The sequence below is a fragment of the Psittacula echo genome, assembly GCF_963264785.1.
Source record: "Psittacula echo genome assembly, chromosome: 2".
NCBI lineage: Eukaryota > Metazoa > Chordata > Aves > Psittaciformes > Psittacidae > Psittacula > Psittacula echo.
In genome coordinates this window covers 123,589,703-123,617,590 of record NC_137737.1, presented here as the reverse complement: position 1 = coordinate 123,617,590, position 27,888 = coordinate 123,589,703, and the positions used below count along the sequence as shown (strand labels likewise).

Below are 27,888 nucleotides of genomic sequence, written 5' to 3'. Positions count from 1 at the left end.
GCAGATACAATAGCTATTTATTAACATTTAAAATAAAATAAGCATAAATTTCAGGAACTAAAAACTCCTTTGAATTATTCTGCATGTGGTATTCTTGAAATTAAAGAAGATCAATACAACTGAAAGACCACGCATTATCATGAAATATGAAGTTGAATGGAATACAGCTCAAGTTAATAGCAATTAAGTTACATTAACCTAAAGAAAAAATACAGTTTCATGCATTTTTTGATGAAGCACCACACTCACAAGACCCAGTGAAGCATCTCATGAGAACTAAGCCGCAAACGAGTTAAGCACTTGAAAACAAACTGGCAGCCAATTTAGGTAAAAAAAAAAATAAAATTAAAAATTACCATAAGAATTTAATAGCAATGTTTTCCAGAGAACCAGCAGAAGAGGGACAGATTTAACATCCAATGTATTGCGGTCACATAGCACAAACATCTGAATTTTAACCAATTTAACAGTTCTGTATTCCTGAAAACGAGAGCTCTCAATCCTTTCATCCTTTGTTTTACATAGCTGCTAATCGGAACTGATGCAAATACTTGTAAGATTCTTGGGTAATACTGAACACCAGCTGCATATATTAATGCTTGCAAAATAAAATTCCAGCTTTTTTTTTTTTTTTAGTAGATATACAATTACAGTACATAATGAAAGACCCACAACCTTTTATATCATCCTTTTGCTGAAATGTAATAGCTTAGCTCAATCTAAAGCTAAACCTCCGTCTAGCTTGCTCAAATGCTTAGTTTGCAAATTTTTATTCCTGGATGAAGCATAAAGTGAGGACTTTTTAACATCTGAGGTTCTTTCAGATGTTTACAGAACAGGAAAGAAAGGATGCATAAATTCGGAGTTCAAGATTAAAGTGTAATGCTTCACATATGAGGGCAAAAATCAAGACAGCTTGTTCATCTGAAAGCCCACGAGCTCAACTTAAAATACACTCATCAATCTAGAGTATCTTGTTTCATTTTATACAAACATTCACTTCATTCTCAAGATGCACATAAACTTGTGCAGGCAGATGAAATGTTGTAGTATCTATGAGTGTATGAAATCCAAAACAAGAAAAAAAACAATGAAGTTTCTCAAGTGTTACAAACTGATTTTACAAGCAAAGGAAGTTAATTCAGTATTAAAATGGCAAGCGCAAATGCACACAGGGTATGCAAACAGCTTATAAACTCTGTTAACACATAGGTTATTGCCACCACTAAAATTCAGAAGCACACTTACAGTGGAGCCTTGTATTTGAATAACTGTATGCCCTTTAAAATCCCAATGAAATCATGTTTCTTTCCACTTTCTGAATGAAAATGCTGCAGTTACCTTAAAAAAAAAAAAAAGCCACACTCCACATGGGAGACTGAATTCATTCAGTTATTAAAGCAATATTTCTCTATTTGCATTGTGCCAAACAGACTGAGTGAAGTTAAACTCAGTCAGGAGATTTCCTCTTTCGAGAGAGGGAAATAAGTAAAGTCAGAAATTTTTTGGTAGATTATGAAAACAGCATCCAATGCCAGGCTTTCCTCATGGGCACCCAAACGAAGCAGCAGACAAAAAACATGACAATCTTCCCAGAAAGGATAAGGAAGGGGGAAGGAATTCTTACTCAGACGGGAGTAAGAAATTCACTACCTCTTGAATGTCTGACTAAGAAAAGACTTCTGGAGGAAGAGTTGAAGACCCGCCCATTTGCGCTCTGCTTGCAGTGTGACAAGACAGTTTCTTGCAAAACATGTAGGGAAATTGATTGAAGGAGAGGTCCAACTGATCACTGACTCCTGTTTGCCAGACTTGCACTTGTGGAGAAAGGACAATGTCAGAAAAGAACAGATAACACAAACATTATGCATCCCTTTAGATTAACAAACAGCAAGTTTTTTTTTATTGACATTTGGCTTAGAGATCCTTGGATACTGAAATTATATATCATTAATATCATTATGAAGAATGCTCCAGGATTATTATTGGAAGAGAAATGCTGTCAAGTTTGTATCCAGGCCAGGCTTTTAACTTTGTGAATGGAAAGGTCCATGTTTATATTAAAATGCACTCTATTAAAATATATAAAGTAGAACAGACAGTATAGAACAGATTTTTTGAGGAAAACATGCCAGCTGTACACTAATATTTTTATTTTATATGAGGCCAAACTCATTTACTTAAAATTCCTATAATACATAGGGAAATTCTTTCCTCTCCCATGCTAAACTATGGTGGATGAGTCAGGCTGAAAAATAAAATAAACAAGGATGTGAAAAAGAGGTTAGTTTTCGGGAAATTTTCAAGCTGATTAAATAAGATCAAATGGTCAATTCTCATGCCAACGAATTCTAATCTAAGTTACCATATTCTAATGCACACACGCAAAAAAAAATCCCACGAAATTTAAACCAAGGGTTTGCTGCAACTGGATGGAGAATGAACTGCTCTCAATCTCTCTTAGACAAAGACTGTCCACGCTGGATTTTCACTGCACTAGAATCAGCTGACGTACGTAAATATCCTTCCGGTGGAAGAGTCACCAACCATTTTGAAAAATTAAGGTAACTGCTATGCACAGAATTAAAAACATTGTTACTGTTGCTTCAACTCAGTTTCAGCTAGGAAAGATGCACTGATGCTTGTATATCAAACCAGTTTATTTCAAACTTTTTTAGTTTATTTGGAACTTCCTTTGTAAGGAATATTATTGCAAGTATGTAAATTCTCCTATGAAATAGAAAGCACCTTCAAAATATAACTTTGAGTGAACAGTGACAAGTTGTAAGATGCTGCTTCCTACATATTAGAATATTTACACTTGACCAAGAGTTCAACATTATCTTTTTTTTTGTGCCACAGATTTGTCTGGGACAAGAATAATTTTGCCACAGTTTGTTGGTTTTTTTGCATCTAAATTTTGTAGACAGTGCATTATGAAACTGCCAGAGTCTCCAAAAAAGAAAACAGAGCAAGAGGATGTATAGAAGCATTTTCATAAATTAAACCCAGAAGTACAAAATATATGAAGTAGTGAAATTTGTCTGCTTGTAAATACCGAGTTTTTCCCAATCCAAGTCCCTCAGGTTAGTGTCCACATCCTTCTTAAGGTTGCAACTTCAGCATTCAACTGACAGGAATTATTTCTTGTCAAAGTCAAATACCAAAAAAGTATGTTAAAGATGCTGATGTTACAAAGTCAAGAGACACTCAAAGGTTAGCAAAATCATACAACTTTAATGTGTCCCACTTGTGTTGTAAGGACAAGCCATTCAGCTATAACTTTTCTGTAACGAATTCACAAGTCTCTTCCAAAGTGAAAAAAGTGGTCAAAATGGAAAATACCCAGCATTTCTCCCCTCCTCCTGGTATCACTAAATGTGCGTGATACCATGTTTCACTGTATAACTACTGAAATCTTACACTGAAAATAGAATTGATCTTTTTCTTGGGGAGCCTTTCTGTTTTAAACATCCTACTGCACCTCTGGTTGACCAACCCACAGGTGTGTAGCTATAGTGCAGCTAAGCCTATTCAACAGTGGGTACCTGCTTCTGAAAGGACACATGTCCTTCCTTCCCCTCCCGCCATCTCCCTTCCAAACATCCAACCTCACAGAGAACTGCCCAGACCATTCAATCAGCAGAAAACACCTCCAACTGGCTCAGCATGGACCTCAGGAAAACAAATTCTGATAGAAAGGAGGAGGTGTTCATCAGGAACAGAAAAGGGGTTCCACTGACTCCTCCATTAGCAAGCAGTCATTACACCAACTTCACTGTACTGAAAAATCAGACCAGGGAAAAAAAAAAAAAAAAAAAAGGTATTTCTACATTTATTTGAGATATTAAGCACCATTCCTTTTCTTTCTGAAGGAAAAGAACTTGTGCATAAGAAAGCTGAAGGCTAGAAGTTTCACATGTCCATTAATTAGTACAGCACTCCATAGCTGATTTTACAATGTTATATACTATTTTTACAGTACTTTATATGCACATAAAATTCCTTTTAATTTCAGCTGCACATACTAAACCCTCAGCAGTCAGCAAATCGGTCGCAACATGACTAACACCATCAGCAATGAAACTTTTCTATTTGTAGATTTGCTAACAATCCTAGAACAGTGTAAGAACTGTCACAGCTCTCTAAATGTGATCACCTCCTTCTCTCACAATCCTGTCTCATTTTCCAAGCTTTCAAAGGCTGCAGTGGTATAATGAACTCAATTTTATACTAAACCTGATTCAACCCAAGAGCAATGCTCATGCTATTAGAATAAAAGAGGCAAGGGATAAAGCAGGAAATACTAAGGATGAGTGCAAAAATATGTATACTGCAGTGGAAGCAAATTAAGGTTGCACATGCAGTCAATTCCTGAATGCCTGACTCTAATAGTAGCTTTCTTTTAACTGGAAACTTCTATGCATTTTCATTAGATATTTTTGTAACAAAGAAACAGAAGCATGCTGATCCTCTGAGGGATCATCAGAAGGACTACATTCTTTGGACTCACAACACTTACCACACTGACCTTTGCCACCTCAACTGATCAATGACAGTTGGAATAATAGGCAGTAACCCATAAGTAAGCCAATAGAGGGAAACAAATAGCTTTAAAACTTCTTAGCAAGAAGCAGATACACATGCAAGTGACAATTTGGGGGCTTAAGCCAAATTTCATAGGGTTTGGGCTTGAAACCTTTATCTCCTAGTCTCCTCTTACAATATACACTTTGCTTATCCCTCCCTTACCCACTTGCTATTTGTTACACATACACATTTAAGTGAGGTTGCTTCTTTTCTCCAAAACACGAGACTGACTTCTCTTTTGAGCCTCCAGAAAACTGGCAGTAAGAATTAAGATTCCCATCTGCTACTCCACAGTTTCAAACAACATTTTAAATAATGAGCAAGAAGTAAGTGTGTATTGAACTTTGTATTTGCAAGGTTAGAAGAGTGCAAGGGGCTTTGGAAGACAGGAAATAAAATATAGCAAAATAGTCTGTATTCAGAATGAACCTTTCCCACTTAAACTCCAGAACTTTGTTTGCCAGAATCTGTAACTGAAGGACTTGAAATACAATATAAACATCTGTGTTGGGCAGTAAGATGTGAAACATGTTCAAATAATATGTGGTATTGCTATTTTAAGCTATAACATATCTGACTTCTACACTGCCATTCTAAAAAGAGAAAGCTATCCCTGGAGTTTGGTACAGGCTGTTCAGTATTTTGTACAGTCAATACACCCGCTTAACATTTTTTTAATATTCTCTTCCAGCAGATAGAATGTGTTGCTATACAAACAGAAAGAAAAGATGGCATTTTTAGAAGTTAGAAACTTATATAGAATTGCGTATTCTAAAATTCTTGATGCACGGTTCTAACAAAAAAATCATGTTAACATGGCTATGAATATGTAATCTCCATGGATTAAGGTATTTTTCTCAAAATATTTTTTAATAGGGGAAAAAAACCACCCGAATATTGGGACAATGAATGAAAAAAAATTTGAGAAACAGTATATGCTTGCTAAACAAGAATTATGTTTATTTAGCTAGTGAATCACCTAGAGGAGTAAATTTTCACTTTCATGATAGCAATCTGTCAGGCTTGCAAACACCCAGAAATAGGAATTAAAGATTATTTTAAATGTAGTTATAAAGGTCATAAAAAGTCTGATTTAGACTGAGGTACATTTACTCAAAACTGAGATTCATTGAGTGGTAGCAAACAAACAGTTCCTCAGACAAATGCACTTTTTTCAGTTTACATGTTACAGAAAAAAAAAATAAAGAAATGTGCATTAACTGGTGGTGTCCACCAAGCTGCATATTAATATTCTCTTACACCAAACAGTTTGAAACAAGGGAAATGTCATTCTAGTATAATTTCATGTTACGTTTCATTTGGCTAAACTGCAGCTTAAAGTTGCTTTGCCATATTAAAAGATTACTACAATAATTTTCACATGAACATTTAGACTTGAGTTTTACTCCAGGACTAAATATGGCATGATTTGCTTTTAATCTGCTGAATAGCTAAAAACTGACAAATAAAAAAACTACAACAAAGAAAAAATTAAGTTGAAGCAATGTGAATCTCACATCATTGAACCACTTCTAATGGTTAAATGTTAGTATTTAACAAATTCAAAGAATTAATGAATCCTTGCATTCGTTCCGTCTCCTGTGCCTTAGCTAGGATGCATAAATACAAAAGACAGCAGATACTGGTAAAAGCTTCAGGACAGAAAGTGCTTGACGAAGGTACAGTTCTCAAGTGTGTTTGGTGAGAGAGTATAAGGGCAGATGCACTGATGAGAACCATTACAAGAAGAGTCAATTTTGTGTTAAAGTGTTCAAAGATGTCACCTTAAGCAGAAAAAAGCTTTAATAACGTCTTCTTAGACATATTAGGCATTTCCAGAGTCTACATCATTAGTGTTGTAATTCTAGCAGGACATCTCCATATAGTTATTGTTTGTTTCTATTTCTCTCCTGAAAAAAAAACAGAAAAAAACAAAGAAAATCATGTTAATACATACAGTTAAACATTATCTACTTGCTTTCTTCTCACTGTAACAGTTGCACTGTTTGCCATTTCTAATTCAGGCAACAAGCTTTCAAGGAAAAAGCTTCACTTGTCAAGAAGTGCTCTGTATGAATATCTAAACATTCTACTCTCCATCCATTATATCCCTGGAAAAGTAAAGATCCCATTCCCAAGTATCTCATTCAAAGCCCCCTACAATAAAACGTCACAGTGTGTGGTCAAAAGGTAAAGGAACAAGTTGGCCCATTACCTCCTCCTCCATACAAACATATTTCTTAACTAGCAAGAAAAATAATAAAAATAAGCCATCCACACTTTTTTTATAATAACAAAATGCAAAAGCAGAGAGGTCGTATCGACTGGAAAAAACCCCCACTTGAACGCAAACCTGAGTTGCAGCCAAGGCCATATTAACACCTTCACAGCATTGCAAGATGCTGCGTTTGGTGTAAAGGAACAAAGTGTGCAATGTCATCTGTGCAATACAAACAATGATATAATAACTTTCTATGATTAAGGGCTAAAATACTAATTGCACTCTATCAGGCACTTAACAAATTCTTACGCTTTGCTACAAGTCTACAAGTTACTAAACAGAGTAAGTAACATTGAGTGCTTTATCATCACTCTCCATTTCCTTTACTTTGAGACAAGCATACACTTAGGCTTTATGACTACCCCTAGGAAAAAAAAAAATAAAGACAGATCAATAAACTGTATCTCACTGCCTTTATTACATCTTCTAGACTGTAAAAAGACACTGTAGTTTGACTCTAAGAAGCTAAGAATTTATCTCCAATGGCATTGCCTTTCTTAACATGTACAATTGAGCACATTATATAAATGTTTTAAAATATCTTTGTGGAAGAGAGGTAGGTTCCCTCTTCCACTTAAAAGAAAACAAACCTCATTTCCAGTATTTTTATTATTATTGCATTACACAGCATGTTATAATGGAACATAAATGTAGCAGAGAAAACAAAAAAAAACACAAGGCATTTCAAAACCACTCTGATATCATACTGAAACTTTATTATGTTAGAAACTGATTAGGAAAAGTGCAAATTAGTGTATGAACCCAAGCACATGGTGCCAAAAAGACACTATTATGAAATAAGAGGAAACATAACATTTATACTGGTTATTAAGAGTCCAGGTGATGATCTAGTCCTCTCTAAGGCATACCTCCAAGTTATCTCAAGATGAACAAAAAGAAGAAGAACTCACACAGAGGTTTTGGTCACAATAAGCAGCTCATGGTTCCAGGAGATATATATCTAAGATTGGACATTCTCTAGGGCAGAACTTCAGTGTTTTTTAGAGTGAAAGCAATACTTGCACTGTTCTGCTAGGTATCATTTTATTCCTAGTTCAAAGAGACATGACTAATATTTTCATAGCAAGATACTGTTTTTAAAATGTGAGATGGTATTAATGACTGACACTATCAAACTGATATGTTAACAGGGCATATTTAGGCTGAAAACAGATGATCACTGGGCTCGTGCCTCACTATGCATATAAGGCATGCAAAAATAGCCTGCTAGTGCACATCTCGGATTATTCTTCTACAATTAGCAGAGTTTAACTGAAAGAACTGCACCATGCTGAAAAACTCTACTGTGGTATTAAGTAGGAGCCTGTGAAACTGTAGTGTTAATGAATGAGTTATTAATATTTTAACAATTTTCAATACTACCTATATATAAATTAAGCATCAGTTCCAGCTCATGTACAGGTATTGCATATGTAACCACTAAGTCAAGCTGTCTAGAAAGCCTCTCTCTGGATTGCACAGTAAACTGACCAAGCTTGCGCTTTCCATAGCCCCTGAAATCAAAATGCTTTTAAGCTCATAAAATTTCAAAGTAGAGAGGGAATGATATCCTGACTACCTGCTGTTACAAATTCCAAGTCCATTCTGAATTCTATGAGGAAAAAAGGCTTCAAAACACCCACAACCCATCTGTCCAATAGTCTCAAAAGTTCTATTTTACTATGTTTACATTTAAATACTTAACGCAGACATAAGAACTCGACATTTTCCAATGCAAGTCAACATTACTTTCTTCAGATACTGGTATCAATGATATATGGTACTCTGGACAGCAAAATAGACAAGTGAAAACTTGATTTATTTAAAACACAGGTAGTGGTATTACACTCAAAAGTGAACTAACACACACACATACCCTGCTTCCAAGTCTGATGACACTTGCTACCACTGCCTTTTCCTGTCTCAAAAAGTAGTATTCTTCTGGTTTTGGGGATGGCTTTTGTTTGATTCGTTTTATACAAACAGCCATTATGGGCAAACTAGTAGAAGACTTTATCCCCAGCAGGTTTCCACCACAGGAGCAAAGGAAGTTTCCAGCATAAATAACTGCATTTCCCTTTCACACAACATCTCATTTCTTACATTCAGATGAGCCACATCTCTTCTGATGCTCTTGGATAAAAAGCTTCTCCCATCAATTTAAGTTCCCTGCCAAAGGCCAGCTTCACTTCAGAACTTTCCAAGGTGAGGTTAGGGAAAGTTTCTGAGTGGGACTTGGAAATTAAATACCATTTGAGTGAGAACAATGTGAGAATGTATCGGCTGGTTAAAGGTACCTGCCAGCTGCATACCATGCGGTGAGCAGATTTCATACATGCAAATAACTTCCTAAACAAACTAACCAAGTGAAAGTAAACCTAAAAATGCTTGGACCTGGGAAACAGGCATTGACCTAGCGCAAACAAAAATCTGGAATTCACTCTGTCTGAACTGCAAGGCTGGCTGACTTACTTCCAAATTTCAGTCCTCTGAATTCAGGGCATTAATCAAATGATCCCATGATGGAAAGTAGATGCAATGTAATTTATCCTCAGGCTTAACAAAAACTCTATGCTAACAAAATTTCAAAATTCAAAGCAATAAAAATGTTTCCTGACCCAATTCGAAGAAAAACCAAAACTACCAAGATACATACAACATTGACCCCTAGAACTTTTCCTCACAAAGAAGGTAAATCAAAAAGCCTTACTCTAAGTAGCAAAAATGTAAATGGTACCCTAACAACAACAACAATGACCTACTGGACTCCTCACGTGTATTTTTATTTTTTTACCAAGATCCCACAAACTAAAGCTCAAGGTGAGGGAAAGAGACCTGAAAGGACCTTTGCTTTTTCTATAGCAGTTGCAAGTGCAAGCATTTCACAGTGTGCATTTTGAAAGCTATCCAGGATTGCAAACTCAGTGCAGAGCTCACACAGAGTCACCTCCTGCACCATCAGCTCTACTTGCAAAAATACCCTTGCATTTTGCTACACTTTTGCATCTTACTTTTGCATCTTACTTTTGCATCTTACTGCAATGTTTAAAACGTTCATGCCTGAAGCTGTCTGCTTTGCCCCTCTGCCAAGAGGCAGCCTTCTAACAGCAGGTAACAGAAGGTAATGCGTAGCACATCTTAGTTGCTTCACTGCAAACTGCGATTTAATCTTCAACTTAAAAGCCCTGTTCATCTGCGCTGTAAGCTAACACGTCAGACTGCATTCTGTGAAGTGATGCGCAGGCACACATCTCCATTGCCAGCTCTGCTGCGTGGGCACGAACACCTGGCAGAGGCAGAACAGACAGCTGCAGAGGTGGTGAGAAGCCGCAGCAGAGTTCATGAAATCTCATTTACTAATGGCATCAGCCATAATCTGCAGTTTATTGCACCCCAGTGTACCATTACAGCTATGACAGCATAAATGCTGACCTTAGTGCTTGAGAACCGGAGTGATAAACAGATCACTGAGAAAACTGAAAAACGCTGGAAAGAGTTTACTCCATTTAGGACAAGGATCTCATTAGCTGTTAACATAAACTACATTGCTGAAACTTAAAAAAGAACCTTTATTTTACATAGTTTTAAACTTCTCACTCCTGAATTCCAAACTAGAGAGGGCAAATCTCCTAAACACAGGTATTACCTCAAAACTAGGTAAAAAATATTTAAATAAATTTTAATGAGAAGCACTTTTGGGAGTTCTGGGAAGATGGGAAGGGAGAATCAGATAGGAAGTATCTATAGAAGCCTTACATGGACTGAGAAATTGTCTCCTGTAGAGATGGCTTCTATTCCTTATCCCAATATGAAAACTACTATCCACAAATTAAAAAAAACCTTAACCACAGGAAGTCAAATGAGGTTTTACAACTCCAGAGCAGTTCCTTCTCCCAGTAAGCCTTATGAATTAATAGTCATCCAAGACCCTGCTGCTGCAGATCATTTGAACTCCAGAGAGTAAACAAGGCTTTAAAGCATACAAATATTAAGAAAGTCTGAAAAGCTGCAAGACCTAGACTTCTAATTTATTTATCTTCCTATTAGTTTTTATGGTATTTTACTTTTTTCACTCTGAAATATACTTCGTGATAATAGTATGAACAAACTACAGTAAAAAGGTAAGTTTACATTTGAGCAGACACATGCATTGTAAATGGAACATAGACAGCACATATTTTATTATGGTAAATGATAAAGGTAATAAGACCTTAATCCACACCTGAAATTGCACAGTATGTAAATAACAGGATACAAATATTCAGAGGCAGAGGTGAGGAAAGAAACCTATCTACTTTAAAGATATCATAAGACAACACTACAAGGAAAGGCTCTACAGAAACCAAGCTTGAACTCCATGCACCACAAAAACCCTTCCACTCTTGTTTTCCCCAGTGGATACTTTCAGCGATGGACTGGTCAATTCTAACCGCAAGTAGCGAGTCCTTTTCAGTGCTATACATCATATTGAAATATCAGACTTTAACTAGCTACTAGACAGCCATTTCCACAAGTTCATTAAAAAGTTTAAAATCAAGCTTCAAGATCCTCATTATTGTTTGTTACCAATACTCAAGAGTATAGCATCAGCTTCTGAAGTCTGACAACAGGTAGCTTCTAGCTACATCTATGGAAATTGTATTCAGTGATGAGCACTGTCCCAGCAAAAGAAGCAAAAGAATGACTAACACCTTCATTAATTTTTCTCAGACGCCCAAGGGCAACACCAAGATGATCTTATTTAATTACTCTGCTAAGGATTCTACAGTAGCCTTGGAAGGGAAATGACATCCACTGCGGGGCCTACAAAATACATTGTGGTAAAATTTCTCAGACAATTTTTCTTTAAGCCTCACCACTCATGCTCTTTGCACACATGTAACACAAATTCCGATCTGCCATAAGTAAATATTAACTTATATTATCTTGGTTTCTCATTATATTCTATTTGAAAGTGCAATGAACATGCAATGTTGTGCTTACTTTTTCATAACTGACTACAATCACTAGGTACAGGAAAAAAACAAGAATTATAATTACCTGTCAATATTAAGTACACTACCAAACCTCTGAAAAGGTGCTCACAAAGAACTGGGCTCAAACTACTTATCATCTGATATGAACTCTTGTAATGTATTCATTTCAACTAGATGAATCTGAAGGTTAAAGCAAATCAGCTTTGATATAAAACAATCCTAATTCAACTGAATCTACAGAAACAGTTTTACTAGCAATGCAAGATCTGTATGGTTTTACAGTTCTATTTTTTCTAACAAAGCACCACCAGCAATCTTCACTTGAGTTTTTGCTAACCAGCCCATCTGTGATATGAGCCAATGAAGCAAGGCTGAAGTACTATGTGGAGAGTCACACAGGTTGTGACTTCCTTTCAATACGCAGGCGTATTTCTTCCCTGCAAAGTGCAGAAAAATCACCAGTGTTCTAGTCAGTTTGTTCTTAACAAAGCACTGCAATCTGAGGAGAAACAGCAGGAAGCAGAAGGCTGCTGCATGAATTTTAACAGCTATTCACATACACTCAAGGTTCTGCTTTTGCTCTAGAAGAAGAGATTAAAATTACTTCTCTGCTTTAAAAACAACTCAAAGACACAGCATTTAGAAAAGGTAAACTTTCACAGCTCTAGCTCAACTCCTGCCTTTGGCAGCTACCTTCATATTTAAGGACACTAAAGAAGTAGATTCCAAAAACGATTGGCCTCTTGAGCATTAAGGTAAACCATTTGGTTGATATTCCTAGCTTTTCCAATAGGGGTCCCTATTTTAAAGGAGAATCTGGTCTTTCAAGTCCCAGGGTCAGAGAATTTAAATCCACCCTGCAAAAGGACTCCATAGGCTCAACTTTGTAGGTAAGAATTTTAAACCATAAGGAAAAACATGACAAGATCAATGCAAGCGTCACTATAAACTAAGTCTGCCTGTAAGTTTAATTACATTCCATCTCCTTCATTCAACAGTCCAATACTGCACTTTTCCCCTTGCACTATCTTTTCCCATACTAGAGAAGGGCAGGATACATCACTGCTCAAACTCTTACATAGTCACTTTAACATCATATTTTAACATGCAGACCTCTCCATACTATCCCCATCCTGTAACAAATTCTAAACCCTACCTCTGAACAGAAACAACTGACTCCACCAAATGCACCAAAACCAGGCACATTTGAAATCCCTGTGTCTGTAACATGAGAATTTGCAGGTCATTTTTAAGTGTTTCCAAAAGACTAAAGATACAAAAGCAAACGAAGACATGGTAAATAAGCACATCATCGTGGGATGAAAATTCTGGAACAGTATGTCTAAAATTACACTAGTCAAATAATCCTCTTCTCCCAAGACAAGGAGTACATACACATCTCATCATTATCAACAGAACAAAAACATATCTTCTCTTTTCTTCTTAGCACAGACATGAGACCTGCAATACCACTTTCATTTATGAAGATGAAACTGTACATAAGCATCAAGTTCGAGGAAACTGAAAAATAATAGTCCTCGAAACATCATCAAAAGCACACAGGAAATGCACAAGTTTCTCAGCAGGTATTACACAACCTGTTTCATTTACCATTTTGAATCTCTCTTAGATGCAAATACACAAACTTTACAAAGTCATCTGGTACAACTATCATTTAACTACATTAAAAATGTAGTTCAACTGTTTTTTCTTTACCTGTTTTTCTTGGCTTGTACAACAACTGTGGATGCACAGTTTGACATTATAACCTAATTTGTTTGATTGTTGACATTATAACCTAATAGTTGATGGTTGGGGGAAGAAGTGTCTACAGTTGATGGATGTTCTCTCCCTTCCTTCCTTCAATATATTTTTAAGAAATATCAAATCAAGCATAAAGTCAGCAATGACCTGGAGTGGAAAAGAGTTGCACTGCTTAACACTGCAGCCAGATTAACAACCAACTACATGAATATCAGAAGTGCGGTGGAGGAAATACTCATTTCAACAGTCAGAAAGTTTCAGCTGTATCTGCATTGCTATTACAAGATATGTAGTACAACAGGAGAAAGCTAATATTTTAAATACTATTTATCTGCCACTCAAAGGCTTCCTGAAAAGTAAAACTTCTAAATGCAGATTTGATAAACAAATACATATTGAATTCCTCTATCTTCCCCATGGATAAAAATTATATTGTTTTTCTGAACTACCTCACTACGAAAAACATCTAAAGTGTTTTACAGTTACATGGAGCCGTGATCTTTTCTTCTATGATATGCTACAAAAGTAGAACTGTGCACCAAAAAGCAACAGAAGTCGTTCCTGGCCTAGAGGTAACTGCATGTTAACAAGCCACCATCTGAAGGTAAGTAAGGTATAATCTTCCAACAGCTGCATTTTTAATAAGAGACACATTTATTTTTGATCCATGTATTTACTGAAGATCAGGTGCATAACTACTAATACAAACTTTTTTTTTCCCCAAACAAATATGCACATTTACACCACAAAACAACAGGTCAAACTAAGGACTAATGCAATTTCAGATTATTTCAATATCCTACTGAGAGAACTCATGAAGAACTTCACAGATTTCTTAGCTCCTTTGGTGAAAGATCACAGCACTTGTATGCTTAAATTAGAACACTGAAACCTGAGCCATAAGAAAAGTGTGAATAGTTACTGCACAATTTGGTTCCAACCCCAACTGTAGGTACCTTCCTGACACCAGGATCACATCAAATAGTGGCAGACACCAGAGTTCTAATGTTTACACTTGAAGAGACTATTCCTAGTCATTTGCAAGTAACCTTTATCAAATGGCAAAGTGACTGAAGTTTCATGTTAGTCACATATTATTCATTGCACTTTTATAACTATGCTGCCATATTTTAATAAAACATACTGCTAGGTCATATTGGAAATTAATTATTGATCCCCCTGAGTTGTTAAGATTAAACTTTTACAACCAATTATTTTAAAGTAAGTTAGCTAGAATGATGAACAGTCATAAAGTAAATTAAATCCATAAATCACTGTTTATAATTTGTAAAATGCTGTTTACTATGTTTAGATCACTGGCTGTATGAAAGTTGCTACCACCTATGCAACAACAAAACATTAACTGAACCTTCAAGGAACATGCAAATGACTACTACTGCCTGATGTATTTAATATTTTATTAAAAGCAGTAAACATATTTTTCATGACCAAAACACTGGAAACTGACTGCCCCAGCTGTCACATAAAATGGGCACGAACTTAATTTACTCAGTTCTACTGCCAGTAGAAAGTACACAAATTTAAACACAGCTCCATAAAACCCTAGCTGGCACTAGGTAATAAAGGATTTTTCAATTAACCGTAAACCAGGGTTTACAATACTAATTGTTGCATTTCCAAACTATACTTGAATCAAGAGTTAACAATTGTATGTTTATAATTTAAAGACGGGTTGCTGGTACACTGTGTGATACAGAAGAAACCTAGAGGTTTAACATCAATAATCATAAGAGAATGATAAAGATGAACTCTTAGTAACTGTAGCTTAATTTGGACTTCCTATATTTTAAATACATATTAATTTGCTTAAGGTAAATCTCAAATCCATCTACAAAGACAAAACCTTACAACCAGATATCCAGCTCTAAAGTAAATTTTTAGCATTTGCCACAAAAACAGTTTGTACGATACTGCAGAAGAATCAATGCCTAGTATCTTTGACCAGTATGTTTTCTCTCAATAGTATTGGCAAAGGTAACTTAACAGACAAACGCAGAGTTCAGTACTTGAGTCATACAGGTACTGTATGGTTCCCTGAGGGTATTAAAAGAAACAGCAATGTTATTTATTACACAAATACGCATAATCAGAGGCATCTAGTTAGAGACCTACTAAATGCTGAATTTTGTACTCTGCATTTTAAGTTAAGCATATACAGAAACACTGTGTTCCCTCTCTCCATTACACTTTCTGGCTTCATCTACCACTGAGGAAACAAAACCACAAATGGAATGTATCTTCCTCAGTTGCTAGGGTACGTCTGAATTATAACTCCTTTGATAAGTTTTTTCACAAAAGTACATACTTTTGAAGCAAACCAGTCATTTGTGGAGTGCCTTACACCATCAAAAATTAAGAAAATACTGAAACATGAATGACACAGAAAAAGATGATAGTCTTAGTCCTGAAACACTACCAAAATCACAATGAAGTTGCACTAAAACCTCAAAGTTTCTCCTTACATTGAATATATAGTTTAGAATGTTGCTCATTCTTCCACCATCAAGATAGCATGGAAGTAACAATACTGATTTAGGGCATACTGAGTTTTCTTTCTAGAAAAAAAAAATCAAAAGGCATCACACGCCCAACTGGGATATTCATCTTGTCTCCAAACAATAAAAACTTTCAATGTGACAATTTATTGCAGAGCTGTGCAATAAAACTACAAAATTTATTTTGTGCATGCACAACTGGTTTATAAGATGCAACACGTGTGTTGAAGGATTAGGAACATACAAGAAGAGTGGAACCACTGCAGTACACTAGAAACCTAACAGAAGTTAAGGAGACTGTGAAGCAGGTGAACTTCCTGCGCAGCCAAAACTGTGGCAGCTTCAAGTGAACTTCAAGACTTCATGACTTCACATCCCACAAGGCCCCTAACTAGTATAAACCCTAGATTTTTGGTGTTGGGGGCTGGTTATGTAGGTGGTTTGACAGGATGAACAGAGAGCACTACCACTCAACTGCACTGATGCAAACTCCCATTTCTGCACACTTGCACATCATCTAAGAGGTACAATAGTTCCTAAAATGTTTCTAACCATAACACAAACCATATCATTTAGTTACTAGCAAGCCTGGAGGGAAAATAAATATATTAAAAGTAAATATTGTGGACAATGGTGAACACAAGTAGGGAAAATACACACAAGACAAAGTACTACAGAGCAGCCTAAATTAAATGCCTTTTTTGCTCATCTGGTTATCTGAAGTTTCTCCAATACAAAAAAGTTTCTGTATAGATTTATCGTATGCATACTCTTCTTTGCAGACATTAACTATATATTACTCTTTAATTTTATTTTTTTTTTTTAGGAAATTAACTATCAGAAATGTCCATCTAAACTAAAATACCTGAGTTATGGATAATACACTCAATGCAGGTTTTGTTTACTTTGAAGGGTGAAACATGTTAGAAGTCCACTTGTGCAGGCCTATGTTAGTACTGCGGTTAAACACATACCTGTGTTAACAAAACAAGTTACAGGAACTGCAATCTTTTCACTAAAAGCCAGTTATAGCAAGTACAGACACCCTGGGTAAAAAGCATCACCTTCTGATTCAACACTCACACACTTAAGTTCCAGTTGTATGAAAAACAAGGTTTCCAAAACCAGAAAGAAGAGCTACTATAATGACACTGATTTCTTACCCTACGCATGGCTTCCTCCTCCTCTTGACGCTTCTCATAATGTGCAAAGTCATCAAAGATTGAGGTGGTATGCTTGAAAGTAGCAATTATTTTAAGCACTTGCTTGGCTTTTTCTAGGGGTACCTCTTGAGTGTCCCTCGAATTGGTAACTGGTTTGTTGTCATTGTTTTCCAAGCGAATATGCCGCAGTTGGTTATTGGGAACGTCCTTGACAAAGATCCATTTGACATCAAACTTCCCCTTCCACTTATCCTGAGACCAGACACCAGCATATGCATTGTAGTCCACAACAGACTTCATCTCAGCCACTCCACAAAAGTGTCCACTGCCATTCACACTAAAGAGTAAATAGAGTGGGCCTTTTCCATTCAGGGAACGGTAAGCAGCATCCAAGCGCTTATTACCATGCTCAGTACTACACCAGATAGAGTACTTAATGGAGCGATGAATATCGTCCTCTGAATAACTTTTGATTATAAACACACGTCCATTCTTCAGATTCCAATCGAAGTCTTTGGGATTGTAGTTGTTTATGGCCTTTAGTTTCTCCAGCACTGGGTGCACTTCCACACCAGAAGGTGAGGAACTGACAGATACAACACCTAAACCAAAGTTCTCACTACCAGCTCCATTATTCTGGCTGAAGCCAACACCCCTATTACGAGGAGCTACCCAGCGGTTTTGCAGCTGTTGCTGCTGCAACTGATGAGGCTGGGCCTGCTGCTGAGGTCCTTGTTGCTGTTGTGGCTGCTGTGGCTGAGGCTGCTGTTGAGGCAGTTGGCTTTGCACCAGTGGTGGTGGTTGAATTAACGGCTGAGGCTGCTGGATTATAGTCTGAGGAGGCAGTACGGGTTGGGCTGGGGGTGCTTTTACTACTGACCCTTTCTCATCCCAAGTTCCAATATTCATGTTGTGTTTTATAGGTGGTGGCGGTACAGCAGGGCCCCCAATGCCCACGTTACCTTTAGGCTTGAGCTTCGGCTGAGGTTTAGCAGGCTTCCTTGCAATGGCAGCCCATGAGGTTGGTTTAGGTGCTGAACTGCTAACCGGGGGCACACTGTTTGCTGCAATGCTTGTCATACCTGTACTGCTAAGAGCTGAGCCTACAGTTTTTGTCACAGCGGCCGTCATATCTCCACCAATTTTCAGTCCAGTCATGCCTTGCTCAATGCTGCTAATCCCAGGCACCTTGCTCAGAGTATCACTGCCAAATCCAGCCTGTCCATCTGCTATGGCTCTCCCAAGAGAACTAGGCGGATAGCCATAGCTGCTGCTGTAAGCAGAGCTTTGCGTTGATTGTCCCTGAGATCCACTTGTCCCCCATGTAGAGAAGTCTGCATTCCCAGGAAAAAAATTAAATCCATGCTGCCCGAGAAATGGAGGGGTATTTCCTAAAGCCCCAGGTTGACTAAATACACCATCGGGTATGTAATGGTGTTCACCATTACTCATCTGTCCATAAGTTGTCAAGTATGGCATTGGAGGGTCACCTGCAGTTGACCATGCTGCTTCGCCTAAAGAGTACGGAAATCCAATGGATGGAGCATAATAACTAGGCATATATGGGTCTGACATTGGTGGGTAGCTGTTACTCTGAAAAAGAAAATAAGACCAAAAATCAGAAATATAGACAATTATGTTCAGGAAAAAAGACCCAATAAACTGTATTGCAGTCCAAAGCATTTTTAAAGATTACATGAATGCATTTGTAACTTCCACCATTCCTCCTAATGTAAAAGATGCACAAGGTATCCATTAGATATGGCCATTTTTTCCTCAAGAGACCTTTTCAAAGCACTAAGGAGCTCCATTTTTGTGATAGATTATCTTTATTTTTAGTAACTAAGCTAAGCTTAAAATGCCTCCATGTCAACAATATGAAGAAAATAACAAGCTACTAAAAGAAAAGGAAAAAAAAAAAAAAGGAAAAGAAAGAAAGTCTTAACAACTGTAATTTCATAAACACAGAAAAATAACTGGGAACTACGATCTAAAGTTTTGGTATTCTTAGTTATTTGTCAAATTTCTCACTTCTAGCTGTTTCTCGCTTCCTGCCAGAATATTATAGTGAAAAGGATACAAGAATGCCTGTCTTTCAGGAGAACAACAATCAAGCCATAACATTTCTACACTACTGAGAATGGGCATTAAGTACCATCTAGCAGAACAAAGTTTTCTAGCTAAAGTCAAATCATACTCCCAAGACTCATGGAAAACCACAGCATTTACTTCTTAAGAAGATAAAGTTCAAAGACACTTGAAGGACTACCCCCATATAATTTCTGATGTTGTTTTGGGGAAAAAAATGCAAAATTATCATCTTCTAGCTGATGCTTCCTTCATGTTGCATCAGTTAAAAAAAAAAAAAAAAACAACAAAATGGAAATGCAAGCAAAATTCTCAAAGCCTTTTAATAATTTGTACTTTCTCCCTCTTTCAAGACTGCTACAGTTTACAGACTTAACGAATATTAACTTTTGACTACAGAGACAATTCACTGCTCGTTAACTTCCTGGCAGAAGAGTTGTAACTAAGCTGTAGTAATATTAAGCTTCAATCTATTTTGCCATCAACTGTGAGCTACCTCTACCAACTTCAAAGGAAATCATGTCCAAGCAGTTACTATTTTCTCAGAGCCAATTAAATTGTTGTTTTGAACTGTATCCAATAAATGACGATCTCATTGCAAGTTTAGGGTGTGGGGTTTTGATTTAGGGTTTGCATTTTGGTCTTTGGGTTTGTTTTTTTTCCTCAAGCTTCTTGTAACTTTATTTTTCTGAAGTCAGAGCACAAGCACAAAAGCAGAACACATCAGAGCATGCTTTTAAATGGAATCTTTTCCAGAATGATTAAGAAGATTTTACCTGTTTAAGATACTGTATGACAAGACACGGATAAAAAAAAAAAAATAAATTTCAATGAATATTCAAGCAAGTAATGCTAAGAAATATCATCCAAAAATTAAGTCTAGAAGTCAGCTGAAGTCCAAAATTAACTTCAATATAGTAAACAATGCTCACTTACCTGATTTGTCTGACTACTTAGATATGGCTCAAAATCATCATCATTTACTGCATCCTTTTGATGAATCGAACCGTTTTGTACTGAAACTAAAAGTAAATCTGTATTAGGTATGCTCTCTGGAAGATCTATGTTGCACTTTTAATCTAGATAATCTACTTAAATCACTTGTACACTGAAATGCTTCTACTTGTGCTTTGTTAAGACTGGACATATTATTCTAAGCGCTGCTTTCTGAAGTCAAAGAAAATAGCTCATTCTACTGATGATCCATCCTGGTCAGATCTCAAGAGAGGCCTGGAAAGATAGAAACCAGAGAAGACTATTCCTGACTACTCCTTCCTAAGCTCCAAAGACAAATTAAAAAATATAGGCACACCTTATTTGCACAGGCAGTAAATCCAGCGTTTCCAGAAGTACCAGACCAAGTGCAAATGTGCAGACCGACCAACCAGATCAGACATACTCAATAGGTTCAGGGAAAGTTGCAACATACAACATTCTCCTGCCAGGAGGAGAGGCAGTTACCTACCAAGACAACCATGAAGGACACCATTATTCAGCTATTTATTCTGTATTTCCTATGTAACTATTATAGTGTTCTGCATTAGTGGCATCTCAAGAGCTGAAGTCCCCAATGGTGATTACAAATCCTTTCCTAGCATATATGCCCCTATACACTGGAATCTCTTCCTACCGGCTCTACCTGGCCTCCTATTACCTTTAATTTCATCTAAGGCATTACACCTACCTGGAATTTTCCAGCTGCCCAAATTACTTGAAGTGTCTCTCTACCCTCCCCTAGGCTACTATTCAAACAAAGTCAAATTACACAAATTTGCAATACGTTCCACTGCTTTCCATGGTGCAAAGCAGAACAGAGACTTAAACCAGCAGTTTGCAATTATACAGTTTGAAGATTAAGACCTCTTCTCAAAAATAAATAACTGCTTTTCTGAATGCATTTTTTGCTATTTCTCAAGGTTTTATAGTGATCGGTAAGGTGCACTGAGAAACTGTGACAGCAGAAGTTACAACAGCTGATTTTCTGACAACTTGAGATGACAAATCAGGAGCTGACTCAGTAGTTCCCCTGTTTTACCTTCTGAAAAGTATATGCAACCATGTAACAAAACCTTCAACTTCTTTGGGATTAGTGTTTAAGAGTGGTGTTTTTTCTAATTTATTAGAAGGAGGCTTTGCCACCCAAAGTTCATGTTGCAAACTGAGCGGTGCCTGGACCAAGACACTTCATTTTATTATTATTTTTCTTTCCCCACATTTGACTTTAACATCTCTGAAACAAACTGCCTTCAAGGAATGAAACTAACTGGAAAGAAAAAAATATACAGAAGAATAAATAAAATCACCAGGAATAACCAAAATTCTGAGAAAATTTTACTTCAGACAGCAGTAAAGAGCTAAAAATTCATAATTTAACACAGAACAACAAGATTTTTTTTTTCAAAGCAAGTATCTGGAAAGGAAGAAAGCAACTTGTGTTTTAAGTATGTTCTTGAAGATTTAAAAATTTATTGCAGGTGTTGAGGTTTTTTCTTGTCCATAAAGAGCTTCAATTAAGGTCATTAATCACCCTAAATTTACACACAAAGATAACATATCAATGAGCTGGAATTCTCTTTATATTTGGCCCAGTCACATGAGGGATTAAGCCTCAAAATCTTTTGTCGACACTATGTTCACTGCTTAGACTTAACCAAAAAGTAGGAGAGCACAATTCTCACACAGAATTCTGTTATAATGAAAAACATAGATGGCAGCATACAAGTTTCTTAAAAGCATGCAACCACAAACAAAGGAATAAACAGCTGTATGCCAAGACCAGAATCCTATCAAAATTAATCTCCTCATACTGACAGCTAATCTTCACAAAACATGCATCTGCTGTGCTTATTATGTCAGAGGTATCTAAAGGTCACTTAAGACAGAATTATTTTTGGTCTGCCATTACAAGTAACATAGAAAATACATTTACAAGAATATTATTTCTTATTCATTCTGTACTGAGATCTTAAGTCAGTGACACAAAACAGTTCTACACTGACATCCTTCCTAGTAAACATATACATTTTTTAGTGAAACAGCATCACCGGAAGCATGTTTCTCTGGTTTTTCATTCTAACTTTACATAATGTGTTAATAATGAAGAATGTAGCCCACACACACATTTAACAAGAGCCAACAGATTAAGATGCATGCCTCATTCCCAAAGTCTCACATTAAGTTCCAACTGAACAGGGCAGTAATGAAGAATACTCATTGAAACTAATCTACAGTTACTAAAAATATCTGTATCAATCCAATTCTGAAAATACCATATACTTTCGTAAACACTGTGAAAACATACAATGTACTTAGATATTAGGAAGAAACAACTCATCAAGTAAAGGAACTTAAAGCTTATATTCTTTTAACCGCTACTGTCCTTTGAATAACCACTTGCAAAATGCACAAATGATGGCCAAAGGCATAAGAATAAAGTTTTCATTAGATGCTATTACACCCTGATTAATGTGAACAACACATACAAAAAGAAAGAACATTTCATTCTTGTTTTAAACCTAATGCTTACATTTAAACCTTCTACAAAACCAAAGATTATACACACACATATGTAAACACAAGTCAGCACTTCTCTACAACAGGTGTGATACACTGGCACAAGAAACAAAAGGAAAAAAACCCGATGTCAGCTCTGATGTTTTGTCAACTGTACAGTAGCTGACAATCAAAAGAAAACTTTGAAGACAGGATAATTTACTCACTCAAGTCTCTGAAATGCTAACACTGATATCCAGCACAACAGAGGGATAGTTGTGTTCTACTAGATAGTTGTGTTCATTTGAGTAGAATTTCAATCCTACAGATTCTGGTCAAGGGAAATAGCACAGTACACCAATTTATAATTAACTAAAATAAAGCACACTAAACATTTTACTAAACAAGACAAATCAGCTACCTCCCCGTATCATTTTCAGGTCTAGGATTTTTTGTTTCAATATGGAAAATTGTCTTATTTCCATGCATACACCCTTTATACTGCTCACTCACATTCTCTCATATGCTCTGCCAAACACGCGGACAGTAACCTTTTTAGCATCCTCTAATGCTGTAACTCTTATGCACAGAACCAACCTCTGGTTAGTCTGTAAACTCAGTATCACATCTTCCCTTGAGGCTCCCTTAACCTGGGGCCTAACATGGCTCCTGAAAAAAGATTACTGTCTGCTAATATGTTGTTAGTAAGGATTGCTGATGCTGACTTAACTTATCCTCTCAAAAAGGTCTCTACACCAAAGCAACTACTCATGCTCGCTGTGCTACCATCTCCAATCTCCTAGCCCTTTAATGCTGAATCGTAACTTAGTTTCATTAAATAGACATTAAACCAAATAATTTAACAGAATGGAGGAGATTTTGCTTTGTTTCACTACAGTTTTCATTTAGGTCATATTATTACCAAGAAAATATATAGTAAGTATACAATATTTAAAAGGATGCATTCCATAAACATCCAAGTACAGAAGTACAAGAATTTCTTCCATACATAGCAAAGTAAGAGATGCGTTTTGATGCAAACATTCTGTGGTATTTACAAACAACAGCACACAAAAATATGCTAACATAAATAAGTTAAAGCTGACTCTTACATTTTCACTGTTAAACTGCAACATAACACACAATTAGAAATGCTTAATATTTCCGCTCCTATTCATATAAATGGAATATAGTTCAAAAACTACTTGCATGATTTTCTAAAAGATGCATCTCAATAACCTTACTAAAACTGAGATATGATAATTCAAAGAACACAACACCCCAAACTACTTGCTAAAATGATTCTCACTTTTCTTCTCATTTTAGGGCAATACAGAATATATAAATAAAAACTATTTCAAAGACACAAAGAAATAGTTAAAAACTCCGGGGGGGGGGGGGGGGGGGGAACGACGACAAGAAAGAAGTATTAGAACATGAGACAACAAGTACTCAAGAGTGACAAAACTGAGGAGGTCTGCGGATGTAAATACAAGTTCATTTTACTCTGACTACAGAGAAATGAAAAGGAACAAGCAAAATTCTGCAAGATTCAAGAATCATGTGCCATCACCAAACATCATCATAAGTGATATTTGTAATAAGCAGCAGGTAATATGCACATAGAAAAAGTATGCTCCAGTTAACACTGAATGACGATTCACAGAGAACAATTAGACTAGTTCAGGTAATGAACAGTGAGAGGCAAAGACTACATGAGCTCAAAAAAGTTTATCTGCATAAACAAACAATAAGGATATTAACACAAGAAGGTAACTGTGCACATGTCATTCTATACCTAAAAATTAAATGGGCACAAGTGTACAGATAAGGCAAAAAGAATTCCTAGAGTATTAGTCTTTATGTCAAAGAAAAGAAATTGCCAACCAGAAAGAAACTGCAAGATATAATCTGAGATGCTGTTTACAACAGACTTGCCAAGAATTTTAGAGAGAAGAATATAAAGTAATTCATTCCTTATTTTTGTGGGAGGGGAAAAAACCCCACTGAATATGGCATGTAAAAATTAAGGTTGGCAGAAATATGAAAAAAAGTAGAAAAGCAGAAGGCCTATCAACACTAAGGGAATATTCTATACTGACACTAAAATGAAAATCCCACAAAGATTCTGAGAATAAAGACGGTGATGTGTTCTGCTCACAGATATGAGTAACTAAATAGTCACGTGGCTGTTGTCTCACAAGCTAAGGAAGCTGTTCAAAAGATTCTTCCTGATGATTCTAGGAGACTGATTCCATTCTCTGCACAGAAAGGCCCAAGGTGTACTGTTAAAGAGATTATACAAGCATATCACAAAGTCAACTAAAAAGAAATTGCTAGGTTATCATCTGACTTCTGACATTAATCTTCATTTGCAAAATAAACCATTTTAAATTGATGTACTGCTGTGCTGCAGTAAAAATGCTGGGAAACAACATTTTGGCACAGAATTTCCTGTCATCTTGCTCTGAAATAAAAGACGCTCTATAGCTACGTTCTCTTCCCACGATTTTCTGAAGACACATTAACCTCCATAAGCAGCAATATTAGTGATGAAATACAAGGACTCAACTTACCTTTATTTCCCTGTCCTTTAGGTCTCTGTATGTAGAAAAGGGGGGGGGGGGGAAGGCAAAACAAATACAGTTAGAATCCTCTAATGTTTACTTCAGGATAATTCCATTTATTTGCCAACCTGCTCTTTTCAACTTACATATCAGTTTAAAATATTATTAAAAACATGCTATTGTAAAAACTATTGTTATATAAAATAATATAATGTAAAATATTACCATAACCAAAACTCAAAACCAGAAGTAATTTCACCAAAAAACATTGAAATAACCTAGTCTTTTACAGCTTGTAAAGCGTAAATGCTGTTGACAACCTGAACAAATGGATTTTGTGCCATGTGTTCCCCAAAATATAAACAATAAACAAAGCATAGAGTAAAAGAACAATGAAAGTTAGCAGCTTAAAGTAACTACCAGTACTAGAACTTCATGAGAACTTATATATCATCTTTTGACTGATGGGTTCTTATCAGGCAGTAATGTACAGTGCCTTGTTGTTTAGATACAAAAAGGAATATAGAGATATATTGTAAGCTTAACTACAACTTGTGAATTCCTCATCTTGGCAATTACACTGAGAAAATGATGCAGTCTGTATGAAGCTTTCACACAAGGAACTAATACCTTAAGGAGGACTTTTTTTTTTTTTCAGGATTAGTCATTATAAAACACTCTTAGTCTGTCATGCACTAAAGAATCACTGTAACAGTACAAGTTGCAGTATCCTTAATTCCTCTATAGCAAAATAAAATAGCTTAGAAAAAAACAAAAGTCAGCCCATGAAAATCTAGTTCATCTTTGCTCCTACATATAACTAAACATGAGAGGGTTTCCAAGGCTCCATTACTCTCTAACAATTTTTAGTCCTGAAAAATTCAGTATTCAGAGGTTTGAAAGTTTAGAAGGCAACCACCTCCATCTTGCTTTTATGTGCATCTGCCTCAGAGTTATTGTAACAGTGCTTAACACTGTTCTACCTAAGGCTGCACTGTTTGGTCACCTCCATCTCCCAAAACCAGAGAAAAACCTCTGTAAACTTAAAACCCCCAAACACCTCATCATTTGGGATGATTCTGATCCAGACACCAAGGCATGCAGAGACCAACAAGAGACATGGAACTAGAAAAGTTGGGAAGAAGCCTTCGTGGAAGACTGAGCAATGAAAAACTAAAGAGATCATTCAGCTAGAAAGAAGCGCTTAAAAGGAAGCTTGGGAGCATGCACAGGGACTTAAGAAATAAAACATTAAAGGCAGAGAGAGAAAAAAGGGGGCAGCAGACTGCAGGGCCAAAACTTTCAGGGAGTGGCAGAAGCCCACAAAGAAGCAAAGACCAAGACAGAACAGTTTACAGCCCGAAAGAAACGTCAGTGGAGGCCTAGCAAACATACAAAATAACAAACGCTAAGCTCCATGAAGAAGCATCTAAAAAAGTGCAGCACAGCGCACGCAGAGAGCACAGCTGGGAAAAGCGGAGGCCGCGGGGAAGGACGAGAAACCAGGAGCCCGAAGGGAGAAGAGATGGGTGAGGGAAGAGAAAGGATGTGGTAAGGAGAAGCCTGAGAAATTAGGGGTGCTCGGGGAGGGAGGAGACGGAGCTGAGAGCCGCGGGGAGCGCGGCACCCAGGCGCTTCTGGAGCCGAGAGAGGAAACAGGAGCTCGGAGGGGCTGGGCTGGGAGGGTGTCGGAACACACCGAAAGGCCGGCCAGGCGGGGAGAGCCGAGCGGGCGGCGGGCCGGGAGGCGCGGGGCTCAGCGCCGCCGGGCCCTGCGGGCGGGGAGGCGGAGCGGCTCTGGCGCGGATCAGCGGTTATAAATAGGGCCTGCCGGTCTGGGAAAGGGGTCTGCCATCCCGGGCGCCGCCGGCTCCGATTGATCACTGCTCCCTATGGCGGCGGCGGCGACCGAAAGAGGGAGGGCGGGAGGGAGGGAAGGAAGGAAGGAAGGAGAAGGCCGCGAACCGCACCGCCCCAATGGCGAGGGAAGGTGCAGGTGGCCGCCTAGCTGCCGCCCCCCCCGCCGGGGCTAAAGACGGGCCAGAGACGAGAAACGGACAAGGAGTGGGCGACCGCCCCCCCACTCCGCGGCCGGTACCTGGTCGACGCTGGTGGCTGACATTCTTCACGAGGAGCCGCGATCCCCTCGCTCCGCTCCGCCTGGGCCTCGAGTGATTCCGCACGCCGGGGCCGCTCACTCGCTCGCCCTCCCGCCCGCCGCTCCGCTCACCGCCGCCGCCGCCGCCTCCTCCTCCTCCTCCTCCTCCCCACCGCCGCCGCCTGATTGTCTTCGCCGCCGCCTAGGCTCGCTGCCGCCGCCGATCAGGTTCCCGCTGGAAGGAGCCGATCGGCCGGACGCAGCACCGCTTCCCCCCCTGCTCTGGGCTCCGCTTCCCCACAATGGCGGACGGGCTCAAGCTCCCACTTCCGCTCCGCGGCACCCTGACCTTC

The 27,888-nt window shown here is 37.7% G+C and overlaps 1 protein-coding gene across 5 annotated transcripts; it reads right to left on the bottom strand.

The window, feature by feature from the left end:
- On the bottom strand, nucleotides 1-27,673 carry YTHDF3 (YTH N6-methyladenosine RNA binding protein F3). 5 transcript variants are annotated; one of them, XM_080610544.1, is made up of 5 exons: nucleotides 27,536-27,673; nucleotides 25,447-25,471; nucleotides 20,315-20,400; nucleotides 17,291-18,883; nucleotides 1-6,500 (listed from the first exon to the last, which is right to left on the bottom strand). In XM_080610544.1, the coding sequence occupies exons 1-5, from the start codon at nucleotides 27,557-27,559 to the stop codon at nucleotides 6,477-6,479; spliced, it is 1,752 nt and encodes a 583-aa protein (XP_080466670.1). In that variant the 5' UTR covers nucleotides 27,560-27,673; the 3' UTR covers nucleotides 1-6,476. The 5 variants fall into 5 exon arrangements, with proteins under 5 accessions (XP_080466670.1, XP_080466672.1, XP_080466673.1 ...); XM_080610546.1 differs by having other exon boundaries at nucleotides 20,315-25,155; nucleotides 27,536-27,649; XM_080610547.1 differs by lacking the exon at nucleotides 20,315-20,400 and having other exon boundaries at nucleotides 27,536-27,639.
- Nucleotides 27,674-27,888: the final 215 nt, after the last annotated feature.

Excerpts from the sequence above, each read along its gene's own strand:
- YTHDF3 (XM_080610544.1), bottom strand. The coding sequence starts at position 27,559 with ATGTCAGCCACCAGCGTCGACCAG. Across the intron at positions 18,884-20,314 it reads TAAGTAGTCAGACAAATCAG|AGTAACAGCTACCCACCAAT; the intron begins GTAAGTGAGCAT and ends TTTCTTTTTCAG. Across the intron at positions 6,501-17,290 it reads AGGAGGAAGCCATGCGTAGG|GAGAGAAATAGAAACAAACA; the intron begins GTAAGAAATCAG and ends TTTTTTTTTCAG.